Source organism: Taurulus bubalis, assembly GCF_910589615.1.
Source record: "Taurulus bubalis genome assembly, chromosome: 9".
Taxonomy (NCBI): domain Eukaryota; kingdom Metazoa; phylum Chordata; class Actinopteri; order Perciformes; family Cottidae; genus Taurulus; species Taurulus bubalis.
The window spans coordinates 17103859-17120644 of record NC_136597.1 but is presented as its reverse complement, the minus strand read 5'-3'; the positions used below and the strand labels follow the sequence as shown (position 1 = coordinate 17120644).

At 41.5% G+C, this 16786-nt stretch overlaps 1 protein-coding gene across 1 annotated transcript in view; it reads left to right on the top strand.

The window, feature by feature from the left end:
- megf11 (multiple EGF-like-domains 11) overlaps window positions 1-16786 on the top strand; it is a gene marked incomplete at its 3' end in the record, with an annotated part of 54352 nt that overhangs the window by 24006 nt on the left and 13560 nt on the right. The window contains exons 4-9 of the mRNA XM_079223173.1: window positions 6407-6653; window positions 6827-6947; window positions 8046-8182; window positions 10038-10250; window positions 10732-10906; window positions 16102-16222. Of these exons, the coding sequence (XP_079079299.1) occupies window positions 6407-6653; window positions 6827-6947; window positions 8046-8182; window positions 10038-10250; window positions 10732-10906; window positions 16102-16222 (1014 nt within the window). The remainder of the gene's footprint in view (window positions 1-6406; window positions 6654-6826; window positions 6948-8045; window positions 8183-10037; window positions 10251-10731; window positions 10907-16101; window positions 16223-16786) is intronic.

Here is a 16786-nt window from a genome sequence, read left to right as displayed (position 1 = left end):
GTGTTATGACTGTGATGCGGCACAATCATGGCTTTATTTATACTCCAGTCACTGTGTACCGTATGTACTGTAGATAAACGTCCACCTCTGCTCTGATTGCTTTTTTGTTGTTGTCCTGTGGCAAGAGAGCAAGGGGTTTGTTTTTTCTGCAGGATAGGGTGAAGGGTAAATTATTAATTGGAAGGAGCAGTGGGCTGTGTAACAATTTGCTGATCCAGAAGCTTTCATGAGCCATGTCAGGTGCTGTTGAACAAGTGACTGGTTTACTGCACTGAGGCAAAAGCCTCTCTCACAACATGCTTGCATTACCGCTCAACACAGCCGGTTTTATTTGAACGAGAAAGCTGCTCTTTTAAATTCCATCACTCTTAAGTGCTGGTTTTAAATAAAGTGTGAGATTACTTTGCCCTGTCTGTCTTGGTCAAACACCGGCCCTGTTAACTCTGTTGGAGCTGTGCTGCAGAGGAGCCGGCTGCCACCTGCACGGCTCTTATTGATCCGGGTTCACATCCTGAATAGAACTTGGACAAATGATCAGATCCTCCTTGGGATAAACAACCAGGCTGGACCATGTAATCAGTAATGTATGGTCCTAAAATAATTAAGTTATTTACTCATTAGTTTGTGGTTCCAAATAGGCAACAGTCAGATCGTGTTACTTCTTATCGAACTGCAAGGTAGTATCAGGAGGGAGCGGATGCTGCATTATGGTCTCAGCAGTCTGAGCCGCAAACTCTGTTAAAGAGAGTCTCTGTGTAGTGGGGTTGGTCCTGTGTTGCTCTTTCCCCCAGGGGAAGGTGAACACACAGGGGCTCAGCAGAGATGAGTTAGGGCAGGACAAACAACACGGCCAACAGCAGAAGCTGCGGCACGCTATTATTCCAATTCAGCAGAACTTCCCCCATGACTATTGGCAGTTTCTTCTGTATATTTAGAAATTAATTTGTCAAGCTCACAGGGATGTATCTAAACTGTTTACTTGTTGTGCCTGGGTTTTCTGAGGACTAATAAATAACTGCGTAATGGGTGTCAGCAGAACATGGAAGGGACAGTGGGGCCTGTCTTAGAGCATATTGGCAGATTTTTACAGTTAAGTTTCAGAAAGCTGAGAGACATTTATCACTCAGTGCAAATCTACCACTTTACACAACAATCATCACTTTCCCTCAAGACCCTGGTACCACTCCTCTCGTCTTTTCCCTCTATTAGTCTGCGTCATTGAGTCGGGGAGCTGTGATGAATAGCTGACTGTTGAGTCTGGCTTTTATTGAATACCTCCTATTACAAATGGCTCATATTGACTAAAGAACAGAATATTACACATTCTTGTGTCAGCTGAATTATAGGCAGAATTGTTTCATTGTTCCTTTAACATTTTAAAATAGCGACTTGCCCATATTAATTCTGGTCATGAAGTGTGATTTGAAAATTCAGATCTGTCGAGGAAAAGGAACAAAGCTTGGTGGTACAAAGCGTGAATCAGACAATATGAAACCCAGAGGTGCCCGCTTCTCATGAGGCAGGATGCAGGAGATTCGTTAAGACAATGAGTCACACCACTTTGCTTCGCCACAAGCTCTGCAAATGAGTAAGCGAGGAGTAACACTGCTCTCAGGAGACAGAGCATTTTGCCTCCTAATGTCTTGTATGAGTTGAGTTATTCCCCATGTGTCAACAGTGTGTGTTTAATAATAGTTATGTGACAGTGAGTGACTCAGGCAGTGAGGAGTGAAGTCGGGCTGTGTGCCAAATATTCCAATAGAAATAATGTAGTTTTCCTTGTTAAAGTTGGCAAAGCAGCAAGCAACTGTCTGCACCCACCACCTTAAGTGGGCAGCGTTTACACTTGTCCACTTTTAATTCACATTGAAGTTTGCTTTTGACTTGCGTCCAGCTGAATAAATGAAATCTAAAACTCTGGTGCCTTTTGAATGGGGACAGATATTCTGTATTTAGAGAGCTTGAATCGGGCCCTCATTTTGAACTTAGCTTTGAGAGGCTTTCTGTGGCACAAACTCCCCCTCGTAGAGAACAGGGACAAACATTTTGCTGAAGAGGCCAAGTTCAGGAGAACTTCTGGATGCAGTCAGCTGCAGAAAGCTGTTTGGTTTTAATCCTGTTGCAGCCAGCTACTGATCATGCAGACTCAGAGCACACTTCAAAGCGCAGCACCACCACGATGGCTCTCTCAGCCCATTCTTTGGACATCACCTTCAGAAGTTTACTATCTGCCGGTACCCTTCAACGTGATCTGTTTTGTTCCAGCCAAGGGGATTATACCCAGCACCTTGGGATTGGACCTTTCCCAGTGCGTGAGGTTATCCACATTCCAACTGTTATGCATTATGAGCTCTGAGACTCGGGGCTGACTAGTGTATGTGTGCTCTAGTTAGGTTCACTGACCCAGGCTAGGCCAGTTAATGGGCAGCCTCTCTAGTTTCAGACTTGTGTGGGCTTCACGCCTACACACCAGAACCCACAGGGGGTCCTCATCACCTCACACAATTTAGCTGTACTCTAGAACCTGAAGCCTTCATGCTACATGCTACTTTTTTCTGATGTTTTTCTCTGTTTTTGCCCGCAGCTCATCATGAACTCTGACTCCTTAATCACAGTTAAATGCTGTCAGAGCTGGGAGGTGAGAGACTACTGGGTACAGTTTGAGAACCTCTGTGTATAGAGAACGACAGCGAGATAATGGGCTTTTCTCTCAATGTGCTGAGGCCTCTAACTGCAAGCTAAAGAAGGTTTAAAACTTCAAATGGTAACATTTGTTGAGCTCCTAAGCGCCAGAAAAGTCGGCAAATTAAGCGCTGGATAGATTTAGGTTTACTTCATTTTTTCTTCACCGCTCTGGGTATTTTTTACTGACATGATATTTTGAGTTGTACATGTAGGAGTATAAAATGCACTCTTTATTAATGTGGTCAAGATTTGGAGCTGAAACCAGATGTAATGATGCCCTCAGTTATTTAGGCACTGCCTGTTTTTGTACTGAGCTGAGGGAGCACTGTTGAGCTGAGGAAGCTCTGATGAGTGCTTATAGATTGCTAAACCAAGTTGAAGCTAAACTGCTCATCCATTACCCGGCCGCCCGCATACACCTCAGATTTAATGTGCCAGGGTCGTTTGCGTGGCAGCAGCTAAACCTTCAGGGAGCTCATTCATGCCAGACTGGAGGCCGGGAGCAGATTAGATCAAATCAATGTGAGCCCTGTAATGTGGCCCCCAGTCTGTCCGACCGCAGAAGTAATACTGCACTAGCCCAGAGTTTCAGGACCCCCTTCAGGGCAGACCTGTCTGTATCAGGGAAAAGCTGATCATCTTTCTGCTGTGTACCTGGAAAAACAACCTTCAGTGCCGACCATGAAACGGGGTTCATTAAGCTCTCCCCCTGGCTGATCACAGCTCAGGCAAAGCGAGCACACAAGGAGCGGGAGTAGTGTCTTTACATTCTGCGATGATGTGAGAATCAATAGTGGAATATTCACCGTCCTGGCTGCTGCACTGGACTGGATCTCAAGCTGGGCTTTTATGTGAGGCCATACAGCTGCTCCTTCTGCTCCTTCTGCTGCTGCTGCTGCTGCTGCTGCTGCTGCTGCCACTGGAGAGGTATACGACCATACCAATCACTTAAATCACCACGAGATCCTTGAAAGAACAATTACCCTGGTGAGAGTGAAGACTGCCTACTACCGCAGCTCTGTGCAGATTGGTCTTCACATAAAAGCTGTTTGTTTATTTAACCCTTGAAGATTAGCTATTTGCTTGCAGTTTATGGGGCTTATTGAGTTTTTCCTAAATAGAGACATTCCTTGATGAATGTGGGAATTGCTTGTCTTACACCGTTCCCTCAGGTACCACTTAGTAATGTCACTGAGCTATGTACATTAGCCCATGTAAAGCATATAGGTTATATAACTTAACCAATCTCGAGTGGCAGTATTACATTTAAAACTGGGAAGACTAATTTTGCTCGTCATTGTTTCTGAGATATTTGCAGTCGACACAGAGTACGGAACATTGTCTCACTTGTTTTCCCATCAACTTAAAAGTGTCTGCACTATAACTACAATAAGTAATACAGTTATTACAGTTTACATTAAATTATATTCAGCAAAGTTTGAAAAATTAGCATTTGTCACCAGAGTAACAGCCTCCGGGATTTACATTTTTATTTTTTTACGGCCCATTTTGACAGCCAATTTGCTGAAGTTGCACCTGAAAAAGGTGTTAAAAGACACACAGTTAACAAACTGTTCCATTTAAAAAGCCTTCGTTCCTAATCTTTTGCATCCTTTCGCTCTTCCCTCTCAGACTGAGAGGTGTGAACAGCTTGCATATTTACTTCCCTTTTTTACAAATTAATTTCAGTCTATATCAGTCACATTATATGCCTTCACCAATTTTGACAGAACTATATGTTGTATCTGTTCGATCATTTCACTTTACTTGTTGGTATTGCAGAGTTTTAAGGGAAGTACCATTTAAGTTAAATGCATTAATATTTTTGATTTTATCACTAAATCTAATGCCTCAATGTATAATGTCAACAAGGCTTCTCGTTGTGCTTGAAATCAATCAAAGTTTACTTAACTACAAAGCTTTTGGGCCTCCTTTAACATATTGTTATGCCTGGATTGTATTATATGGTTGAGTCTGACTGGAAATTATTGGATGCATTTATTAATTAAATATTTCTCAACGTAAATTGTTTAAATTAGTTTTTAATCAGTGATGACACAAATGACCATACCTCCAGCATTTCAAATGTGAAAACGTGCTGTGTTCCTGAGCCTCATTTAACAGTAAACTAAATATTTGTGGGTTTGGAATTATTCACTATTTGAAGACATTTTATTGATAAAATTATTAATAAAATAATGTGCAACATAAGTGACAATGCAAACTACAATTGCAGCCCAACTCTCATCAATAACTTGAGATATTTTTAAAGCAAACAACTTTAGCTAACGCTGTGATATGCTCATTATGAAAGTTCGCTGGTTAATACAGGAGAGCATGTAAATGAGCTTCTATGGAATAATACTTACTATTGTTGTTGTTTATATTGTCCATACATCCACATGCTTAGTGACCTAGAGGGGATGAACTTTATGGAGCAAGCTGTCTGTAAAGCAGCTGTAATATTTCTCCTGCAGGCAGTGTATTTTTCAGTCAGAAGCTTTATTTAATCACTTCAACAGATTTGGTTATAGTTTGATTCTTTGGTTTTGGACAGGGATTTTGTTCTGCTGTGTTGCTGGCTTTAATTTTTAATTTTTTACAGAAGCTTCACACATACATAGAGGAGTGTGTGTAGGTGTGAAACAGAAGTTCATTTCTCTGTGGAGTTCACATGTTCTTCGTGTGTTTGTGTGCCCATTTCTCTGAATGTGTGTGTGAGTGACCTTGTAATTGATAGCAACCTGTTCCTCTGCTTTCTGCTCGGGAAATGCCTGGATACACTCCTGCAGCCTATGACCCTGAGCAGGAAGGAAGACAGTGAATACATTTAAAATATATGGCTGGAGATATTGTAGATGTTGTATTACTGTGCAAATGCTTGGAAAAGACGCAACAAACTGTTGTTTTGTCTATCTCTCAATTTTTTTAAATGATGTACCTTGTCTGTGTCTCCCAGCCCCAAACCCATTTATTATGACTGAGGATGTACGTAAATGGAGTCATGCATACATGCTGTCTTTTTTTTCCAAGTTCTAAATGATTTCACACGGCTTAATCAGCTGGTCACATGTGTAGCTTTTTGCAATTACTCAAACAGGAGAATTTAGTGTGTTTGTTGGTCTGCCTGTGAGTATTAAGCTACAGCAGCACAATGGTAGATGAATTGATTCAAAATATACTACAGTGCCCATGTCCGTGGTAATGAAGAAACATGTTACCCTGTGAAATGGTGGGGCTCATTGATGTGTTTTTAATGTTTTTTTTTTTATGACAATTGAGCTCTATGGAACAGAGGAATAAGCTATCAAGCTTTGGCTGCACACTATTAATAGGATCAATTTATTGTTGGTTTTGATCTTCTTGTAGGATTTGTTGACAGTAAGAAGAATTTGCATTTCACAAGACTGGTCCCTCAAGCTAAAAAAATACATTTACATAAAAATCTTGATAATCTTGAAAGTTGATCATATAGTCATAAGCTAAATATGAATGGCAAGAATATCAAGCTTATGAAGCACTGTTGGAAAGTGTTCTTTGAGGCCTGAGTAACATCCATGATGAACTATTACATGTAATGTATTAGTAATTTATATGATTTTCTTTGAATTTATTTCATACTGTATGATGTCAGATGTTCTCAGAGGTAAATGCTGGTGCATATTCGTCTTTTGCTTTGTTACTCTGCTCTGTCTGATGCCACTTCTCTCTGTGCCTGCAGGCTGTGAGAGTGACTACTGGGGACCTCATTGCAGTAATCGGTGCCAGTGCCAAAATGGGGCTAAGTGTAACCCCATCACAGGTGCCTGTGTATGCACTGATGGGTACCAGGGATGGCGATGTGAGGAGCCCTGTGAGCACGGCTACTATGGCAAGGCATGCCAACTACCCTGCCAGTGTCTCAATGGTGCCACCTGCAACCAGGAGACAGGAGAGTGCATCTGTGCGCCGGGATACTCGGGGGCTTTGTGAGTACCAGCAACATATTTATTAATTTGTAACTTTCTCTTTGGTGTCCATGAAAATACGTTGATGTTGCTATTTGTTGTTTGTCTGAGTGTTCTTTGTTGATTAAAAAGAACCGCAGGCAAGCACAAGAAATGTGTCCGAGACATTTGACTCTTGAATTGTGTGGTAACAGCTGTGGAGAGCGCTGCCCCTCCGGTAGTCATGGGCCTCAGTGTGAGCAGCGCTGCCCCTGTCAGAATGGAGGAACGTGTCACCACATCACTGGAGATTGTTCCTGCCCCATCGGGTGGACGGTAGGTCGGACAAGCAGAGGTGCAAAGGCAATTAGGAAGAAAGGCCTGAGAGAATAAAAGCATTGGATATCGTTTGTGTTTAAAAAAACGTTTATATATCTAATGTAGTTTTTACACCAGAGACTGACATGCTGAGAACATGGACCTTAGGATCAATATGCTGTCTTCAATTATAAATGAGAACACGGGATTCTCTACTCCCGGCAAGAGACAAAGAAGTAGAGTGCCTAGTGGGGAGGTTGAGCACGAGTTCTCAAACATCAGTTAGTTCACAAAGTAATGTCAAGTGAACATGGACACCCACAGTCAACAATATACAGTATTTATGGTATCCCAGTGGCCTAGTGGTTTAAGGCAAAGTTCCTGGATGGATTTCAGTTGGAGATTTTTGTTGCATAACGCACACACGCATATATATAATTGTATATTTTTTCTGAAAATACAATTAACTGATTGCATATGAAACTACAAAGGTGTGCCCAATAAAAACTGGCCGCAGAGTGGCAGCAATGTAGTCATGTAGTCGGTGTGTGTTATTCTGATTCAAACCATCAATAAAAGTGAGCAAACTGTTTTCCTCATAGATATGCAGTCTGTGGTTTTTTCCCCCACTTTGTCTCTGGCCGCAGAGTAGCGGCTGGGGTTCAGAGATGCATTCGGCTGTGTTATCACTTGCGGCCCCTATCGTTTAGGAGTAGCGAAAGAGGAGTCAGCAGGCAGTATAAAACGGGCAATTAAAGATGTTTTGAGAAAGTGTCAGTCACCGCAACCATGAGAGGTCCTTGAACATGCAGCCATAACTGGGCAACCAAAATATTATGCAGTTTGCAGAGGTTTTCTCACTCATTCACTCACTCACTCACTCACTGAAATGCACACACGAGTGCTCCTGGTGGAGATAATAACCAGATGTGCATGTATGTTTTTTTGCTAATCTAGACAATTAAATAGAGATAGAAACATAAACAATATGCCTACATTTCCAAACATCAGTCAAGCAAAAGTGTAAGAGTTTTCTGTCCTACAATAGGTATTTCTGTCCTGTCTAAGTAGTGAGCAATATATCTCACATGGTTCTTTGCTGGCTGTTTTTCAAAGGGTTCAGTTTGTGGCCAGCCGTGCCCTCTTGGAAAGTACGGCATCAACTGCAGCAAGGATTGCTCCTGTCGTAATGGTGGACTGTGTGACCATGTCACGGGGCAGTGCCAGTGCGCAGCTGGCTTCAGTGGACGCAGGTACACAGCTGACACCTGTGGCAAACAGACTGCTGAAGTATTATGCACGAAAGCCTTTTGTGAAGTACTCTCTGCAAACTTTTGTCCTCTTACTTTGAAAATAGGTCAGACAATGGCATGATTTATTGATATTAGTATTTAATACAAAGGATGGTTACACATTAAATAGTCACTCATTGACCTATTCTCTTTGTTGATGTCCAGATAAGGCACACACCTGGCTGTTCTTTAAAAAGAGAATAGAAATGCTAGAGTAATCTCAAACTCAAGAGAAATAAGCATTTATAAATGCCCATTAGTCCAGTTGGAGGTGGATTGGAAGCTTTTAATATGGCTGTTTATGTTTAATTAATCTTATACTTCATGCTGGCCAGCAAGGTTTCATGTCTTCAGCCTTCATCCTCCTCCACTCCCAGTCTGCCCATTGATCTCACCATGGGCTACATGCTGTTTGGATTCTGCTCATTAATTATAAGTAATGGGCTTATATTAAGGTCTCATTGAAATCCACAGATCTTTTTTGTTCCCCATGCCTGCCAGAGCAGCCCAGAGCAGCCTGGGTTTATTAGTTCAACTAAAGCAATTGTCTGTTGGATGGAAACACTTCCTCGACAAGACCTTTCTTTCTTTTATTATTTTGCAAAATTGCCCTCATTCATTTTGTCAGTGGCAGGTGAATTAACCTGCCAGGAATAATCTCAGATTGCGTTAGCCCCACCTTCTCCTGTCTAGTTTAATAATACCATTGTCCCCTGATAAAACTAAAGCCGGAGTAATTTAAACATGAAACATAACTTGCCCATTTTGTAATGTAATTGAGCTATTTGTAATAGCTTTGTTAGACTCTTGAGATTGATACTCAACCAAGATAGTATAGTTAAATCAGTATTTTTAAGTGAAGATAAAATCCATTTTCTGATCTCCTTCAATTCTTTACGTGGAGAATCTCATCAACTCTGGTTGAGGAGATCAGTCAATCTTGTCCAGCTCCTGCTGAACAGTCCTGACCGCAGGAGGCTGCTTTTAAGGCTTCTCATTGAACTTGATGTCAGTCTTAGGTTTATTATGTTTTCAAATTAAAAATTCATGATTTAGATTATGAAATACAGTATATGAGACTATTAATAATATTATATTTGTATTCTATTATATTACAGCAGTAGCTCAAATGTTTTATTCCTAAATATTATAGCCGCTATTTTCAAATACTCACACAAATGATTGAATGAAAGTGCTCACAGTTACAATTATTGCTATTGGTCATATGAACTTTGCTTTCAAAATAGACATAACATTTGTAAAAGTAATAGAACAATAACAATGAAACACTAACTGAGAATTTCAGTGGCCAGTAATATGCAAGTAGTCGATTGTGCAGCAGTAACAGCAGTGGTGGTATAATAAAAGGGGAAATAACACCATTACTAATATTTAATGCAATTATTAGGGCCAGGAACTGTCGCTTATTCTCACTAATGAATAATCCGTCAGTTATTTTATTGATTAAGTGTAAAGAATGTCCAAAAAAAGTGCAAATTGCCTGTCAGTTTCACAGAGATCAAGGTGATGTCAGCCTAAACAAATTAGTTGTTTTACCAAGAGTTTAAACTCTAAAGATCTTCAGAGCAGAGAAAATGAGCAAAACTTCACATGAACATTAATGTATAATCAAGATTTGTATTGATACATTTTCTGTCAAACCACTATTTGATTGACTACTTGTTTCAGCTCAAATGTTTTCAATGTGCCACGTGTACAGAGGTGCTTCAACATTTTTTACATTTTAATGTCATGTTACCAAAAATTGTATGTACTTTTTAGAGCACCAATTTAAAAGACTATTTTACTCCTCCAGGTGCCAGGATGACTGTCCTGTTGGCACCTTTGGTCTGCAGTGTAACCAGAGGTGCGAGTGTCAGAATGGAGCCAAGTGTCACCATATCAATGGAGCCTGTCTGTGTGAAACAGGATTTAAAGGCCCTAATTGCCAAGAGAGATTTTGTCCTCCAGGCCTCTACGGCCTCATCTGTGACAAGTACTGCCCCTGTAATACCACCAACACGGTGAGGTAAGTGAGACATCTGTGCAAGGCCGCACACATCTTCACTCTAAACCAAGCCCTCAAGCGAAGGCCCCTGTAGCTCCTTATGAATAAAGACTTCTCCAACTCAATTTTGCTCCATTTTAGCTTTAAGCCAGCACTCATTCTGAAGTCTGGACACCTCTTAGCCATGTCATCCAGTTAGCTTTTAATCGCAACCTTTGCTTCATTCATATTTTCTCAGCAGCATTCATAGTTAATGCAATGTTAATGCTCTGATTCCGACTGCACTTGGGCGCCGACCGTCAAAGTCATTACAGGAAAAAGGAGAAAATGGACGTCTCATCTATTGGAAACGAGCACGTAGACTCATAGATGGATGAATTGCTGTTGGCGCAGACTTTACACTTTGACCCTGCTCATGACGGGAGTGTTGATACTCTCTGAGCTGAATCTTTTCCTCATACTTCCTGTTGTTTTCCCATCTTTATTTCTCATTATGTTGTAGCTGCCACCCGCTTTCTGGTGAATGCACCTGCTCTGTGGGATGGACAGGGCTTTACTGTAATGAGACCTGCCCTCCTGGATACTTCGGAGAGGGATGCATGCTGCCCTGTAGCTGCACCAACGGAGCTGACTGCCATCCTGTCACAGGCACTTGTATATGTGCCCCTGGGTACATGGTGAGTATCCTATATCCTCACTGTTTAATTATACTTTGGCAAGTGGCCACTATCATGGTAATCTTTTATTGGTATTTTAGAGGTTACATGTTTTATTGTCATTCATTTTATGTTAATTTGACCTTTACATGAACAGTGGTCTCTAAATCTCCTCCTAAGAACAATTGTTTTCCATAAACTATCACAGAGCCAATATTAACAAAAGGGAAAAGAGCTAAGAAAGGAGAAAATATCATTTATTTAAACACATTGTTCCTCCTTTTTTATTTTCAATCAACACACCATACCTATTATTATTATTATTATTATTATTATTATTATTATTATAACCATAATATGACCTGTTAATATGACTTTGTGTTGAAAGTGATTTGACATGTTGCCACTTTGCTCTCTGTTTTCATTTAATCATTGCTGTAATTACAGAGTAACAACTTGTAATTGTGTTGTTACAATTATGTTTTTCTAAAACTGCCATAGGTTAATTGTCATTGTAACCTTGCTCCTTATAGTCTTTGTCATACTCGTGAAAATCTGTAGTTTCATCAAATAATGGTGATAAAAGGAGTTCCGTGTAAGGGTATCAGTACTGTCACTATAGCTTATTATTAATGAAGGTTATTGCTTTGATTTATATTTCATGTTATTTGTGGCCGTAAAATGTTTGCGTCATGTGGTCGTAATGTTCTGGAAGTGGTCCCGGTATTACTTTAGAGGCTTTTTTGTACACAGGCAGGCAGAAGCAAGGTGAGACAGTTTATTATTCCCTGAGCATGGATGTCCACAAGAAATTCCTTGCTAAATGATTAATTTTCTGGTCCGCCCTTTGCAGACATTAATAATGAGTTGTGTGTATTTTACAAATACGGTTGCTACGCTTCAACTTGTGGCAGCAGAGGGACAAGTAAAGAGCAAACTAAGATCTTTATTCCTAGACCCATTGGGAGAAAATGTAATCTATGACCTACATAGGTTTCCATTTTAGCAGTTTTTGTGCAGCCGTATTGTCCCTTTCTACAACTGTCAAATTAGTTGGGTAACTTCAATCAGTTTCCCCATTGTATTTCTTGTCTTGCAATCTGAAGTTACAGAGCAACAGAAACCGAGAGTGTACATTTCTGCCAACATTACATTTCAGTGGAAATTGCCTGTGTCTTACAGCGGGCCACTGTGGTGAATTGAGCTACCGAGCGGGGCCGCAGACTGTGTCTTAATTTGCTCCACCTGTTCTCTTTGGCGGCTGCTGGGAAGGGCTGCCAGATCCATTAAATAGACCTAGAGGGCAGGAGCTGGATAGAAAAGGAAGCAGTCAGATGGGAACAGACACACCTCGTATGGAGGATTGTTGTGTGTGCGTGTGCGTTGTGGAGGGAGGGAAAGAGGGGGTATGCACACGTGGTGGTTGTTTTATTCAGAAGCTGCTGCTGCTTTGTTGGAAAGTAAAAGCTTTGATTTTGGCTCATAGAAATTGAATGGACATTGAACTTTTTTTAGTACAGAAGAAAGTGGCGATTTTTGTTAGCTAACGACAAGACATGTCAGTGTTGTCAAAGCTCGTTGGGAAGGTAGCAGGCGCAGCTCTGAAGAGACAGATGAGAGGCAGGGTGTGAGGCGGAGGGTGTGCTGGCCACCAGCCTGCTGTTCGGCTCATTTTCTGGAACCAGTCTTTAGCACAGCTAAATTAGCAAGCTAGCTAACTAGCCAACTGTCCAACAGTTAGCTTGCTCATTCCACCATGATTTAATGCTACACTGGCTACAGAAAATGAACTGAACAAAGCATCTGGAGAAAGCAATGTACTATCCTAAACTGTTACAAGGGTATGTTGATGAAGCATAAAATTGTAACATTTTACTAATTCACTCTGGCTCTCTACGCTTTGTAACATTACCACTCCACTGCTCATTTTAATCATTAGTGCAAACCTCACCCCCGCGAGGACACCTCTTGCCATAAGTCGGTTTATTTTATATCAAAGTTATCCCACTGCAATAGTTGCAATGGCAACGGTACATAAAATCAGAATACCCAGAGCTGTCCTTGAGTAATCAATTAGATAATTTAATTAACAGATTTGTAAAACTGAGTTTCTTTGCAAAGAATCACTTAAAATCACCAATTTAAAACTGTTCGTTGACCAGAGATCCTCGCAAGTTTCTTGAAAGTAAGTAATTCGGCATGAAAGCATTAAAAATAACTAATCAACTGAAGAAATCTTAGTGGACTAAGACAAAAACGACCGATTAGTAGTCTAAATCAATGGTTCTCAAATGGGGGTACGTGAAGGTGCGATTTAAAAAGAAAAGGGAAAACAAAATATGTAAAACTAGCATCCATTCAAAAATCCTTTAAAAATAGTTATTTAATAAATATTTCATGTCAGGGGTTCATCACTGAAAAAAGGTTGAGAATCACTGTTGTAAATTACTAAGTAGGGGCAGCCCCGGTCCATTCTACTCCAATTCTATTGTGTGTAACTTTTTGTCACATGCACGGCACATGATCATTATCACACCGTGGGGCTTTTAAGATGTGGTTGATGATGGCGTTGAAGCTGTGATTGCTGGTAAAGTCGCTTCCTCAGGGGACAGCTGATAGGACTAAGCCTCCTCGCTGCATCTTTCTTCTGGAGTCCCATCAGGGAGCAAACCAAGCAAAGTATTGGAGCAGACTGAGCTTCTGTACGCTTGATTTAGCTCTAGTAATTGGACAAGCTCTTTTTGACTGGGACAAAGTGATTACATGTTACCTATTCAGGCATTGTCCCTTGCAATCTGCAGCATGTACTCACAGTAGCATTTCTTCCCTATGTACAATTTCTACAGATACTGTTGAATCTGAAATCTGAATGCATTAGAAATGGATTCCAGTCTGCCTTTGTAGGTGGTGAAAACAAATCATTTTTCTATCTCTCAGGGCTTTTCCGCCTCATCAAAAGGTTCAGAGGTTAATTTTCTGTAATGCTCTATGAATTTTAAACTGCAGTCACTCACCCAACAGTTAGATGGACTGTTAAGGAGTGAGACTGATTGGTAATTAGTGGTGCCATTTGCATCTAGTCTCAATGGGTACCAGGCTGATCAATGTTGTGTCAGCGAGAGGCTTTCTGGAAAAAAAGTGCTCTCCAATTACATTAAGATACTAATAGGTATGAATGTAGTGTCTTGGCCAAGGACAACCTGGCTTCCTCTCAGCAGCGCAGGTCTGGTTGCAGCCTTCATTGGCTGTAGTTATGTAAGGTCCTGCTGCTCTCGTGCGATGGACTGACAGCCCGTGTATTAATAATGATTCTCCACATACAGACTTCTATCCTTCGCGGCTCAGAAGGAATATGAATCAGTTGACTAATGAGAGAGCTGCCTTTGACTCTTGAGAGCAGACCAACCACTGGTCTCTGCGCCACAAGGGTGAAACAAGTGGAATCGGACGCAGCCAAGGATGCAGCAAAATCCATGTGGTCATTTGTGGCTGCATGACGTTTTATCCATGAGTCCAGCCACCAGTAAATTGCCTGTGCTCTGAAGACAGGCTGAAACCCCCAAACCACTCCAGCCCCCACTGGCTGGTCGAACTTCTCTCCACATTTAACAACTGTTACTGAACTGCTATTGTTAGCAGTCTTGAAGCTGTCATTTTCAGTAGAACAAAGGTTATTGCAACCGATTGATAAAAATTTCATTCACAGACAGGCGCTTTTATGTGGTGTACGGGGAGGAGAGATGTTTTAAGATGTGTGTTCTGCCCCTGGCGTCCACTGGCACATCTCCTCTTGCCTCCTGTTTAAACTGAGTTCAAAATGATAATGAGAGCGGTGAGCAGCCAGTAGTCCCCCAGTGCTCTGTTGAGCAAAGCAAGAGCCACTCAGGACTCCTCTGGGCCACTAATTGGATCTCTAAATCATTGTGTCACCTGTCACTCAAGACGGCGTGTGCAGAGCAGGGTGTGGGAATCCATAGACTGGCTGTGATCTCCAGCTTAGGGAGGGACAAGACTAGTGGAGGTGGGCTGTGCTCAGCCTTCAAAGCAGAGAAATTCTAATGACAGCAGACTGCAGAGGACAGAGAAGCAGTACACCATGTCCTTTGCCAGATAGTTCACTCTAATGCAATGGTAAGGGACCTAAAGGCTGCTCCATTAAGGCTGCTGATCTCCCATTGGTGTGCTTAATAATAGTAGATTGAAAGTTGGTTGCTGTCACTGGGATCTGACCGTAACCCTTTCCACCCAGTTCGGCATTGAGTTTATTTGTTTTGTTTTTGTCTCTCCCCATTTTGGTTTAATCATATTGTCATTCTTAGTACTGCTAACTCCCACTGTTAGCCTGAGCCAGCCTGAGGCAGGTGTGCTTCCTCCAATACACATGGAGTCGCCAGCTGCTTCAACAAAGGACGCTTTACAATATTTTTCTTTTTGTGCAGACGCCTCACCAACCAGTAAGAGTCACTCTTTAGGGGACAAGGACAAGATCCTCAGTCAGTTGTTTCCATCCAGATGTATGGATGTAGGGACAAAATGGAGAATTTAAGTCTGGCCTTGAGCCCTGCATCACTTCACCCCTGGAATTGAATCCCTGTTGATTGCTCCCCTCACTTGTGTCTCCAAAATCCCTTCTGCAGTGTACAGTTTTATAGATTAATCCTTCATCAGGCATTTCACCAATCAGGCATTTCACCAAGCAAAGTTTATTTAGAACTTTAATGATTGTATTAATAAACTAAAGCTAATTGGACAGAGTTGCAGATTTGGTAGTAGCTTGGTTGGAGACGGGAAGAGTCTTGATCATCTGGCTTTGGACTCCTACCAGTCTCTCCTCTAATGAAAGTGGAGATCCCCTCCCATGAGACCAACCTAAAGGGAGAGTGAGAAGAGTGTGGTGGAAGAAAAGCGAAGCATGTGCTGGTAGTAGGTGCTGTCAGAATATATAGAGTGCATAATTGGAAGCTGGGTGGCGATAGCTCTGGGGGGTCCTTCCTCTTGAACTTCAGTTACGATCATAAATCCATTCAGTTTTACAGTTGCCCTGCTCCGCATACTGTCCACAGACCCAGTATAACTATAAATATGCAGTTCAGTCAGCATTGGAGAAGTGCAGTGACTATTCAGACTTTAGTATTCCTATTTTTGGTCTGCCAGAGTCAGCATTTATTGCCATGCTGATTTTTTTGTCTCATGACTTTGCATTATTCCTACATCAGGGGGAGGACTGTGCTACAGTGTGTCCTCCTGGTCTCTACGGACAAAGCTGCATGTCCACCTGCTCCTGCCATAATCACGCATCCTGCTCTCCGGTCGACGGCTCCTGCATCTGCAGGGAAGGTACAGTACAGTTGACTCATGATTAAAGGTTCAAAGCAACTCCTGAGCTTCATAAGATATGCTACACTGACTGCTCTGTATACATAGATGCATCTTGCAAGCGTGCACATATACAGACTTTGCTTTACTAAGTAGGTTGTTTTTGTAGACATACAGTCTTTCACACAACCGCAAGATGACAACTGCCTTTTATGCATTCTCTGCTTGCTATGTTCAGTTTTCTTTTTAATGAATAAAACATCATAAAGGCAATTCTTAATAAATGTATTGTTTTGGAAGCATTTAGTGCCAATCCATTATGTAGAGCTATTTCATTGGATAAGTGAAAACGTTGACCTGCTCGGGGGGCTACAGGAAAAATCCTGGGCGAGACACTTAACCCCAAATTGCTCCCCGTTGCTGTGTCTACGGTGTATAGAGCAAACATGTAAGTCGCTTTGGATAAAAGCGTTAGCAAAATGAAATGTAATGTAATGTAATCATCCTCTGTCTGTCTTCATCTGCGAAAAATGTCATTATAGTCCATCATGTAGGTGAGATATTTCAGTGTTACCCAAAGTGTAA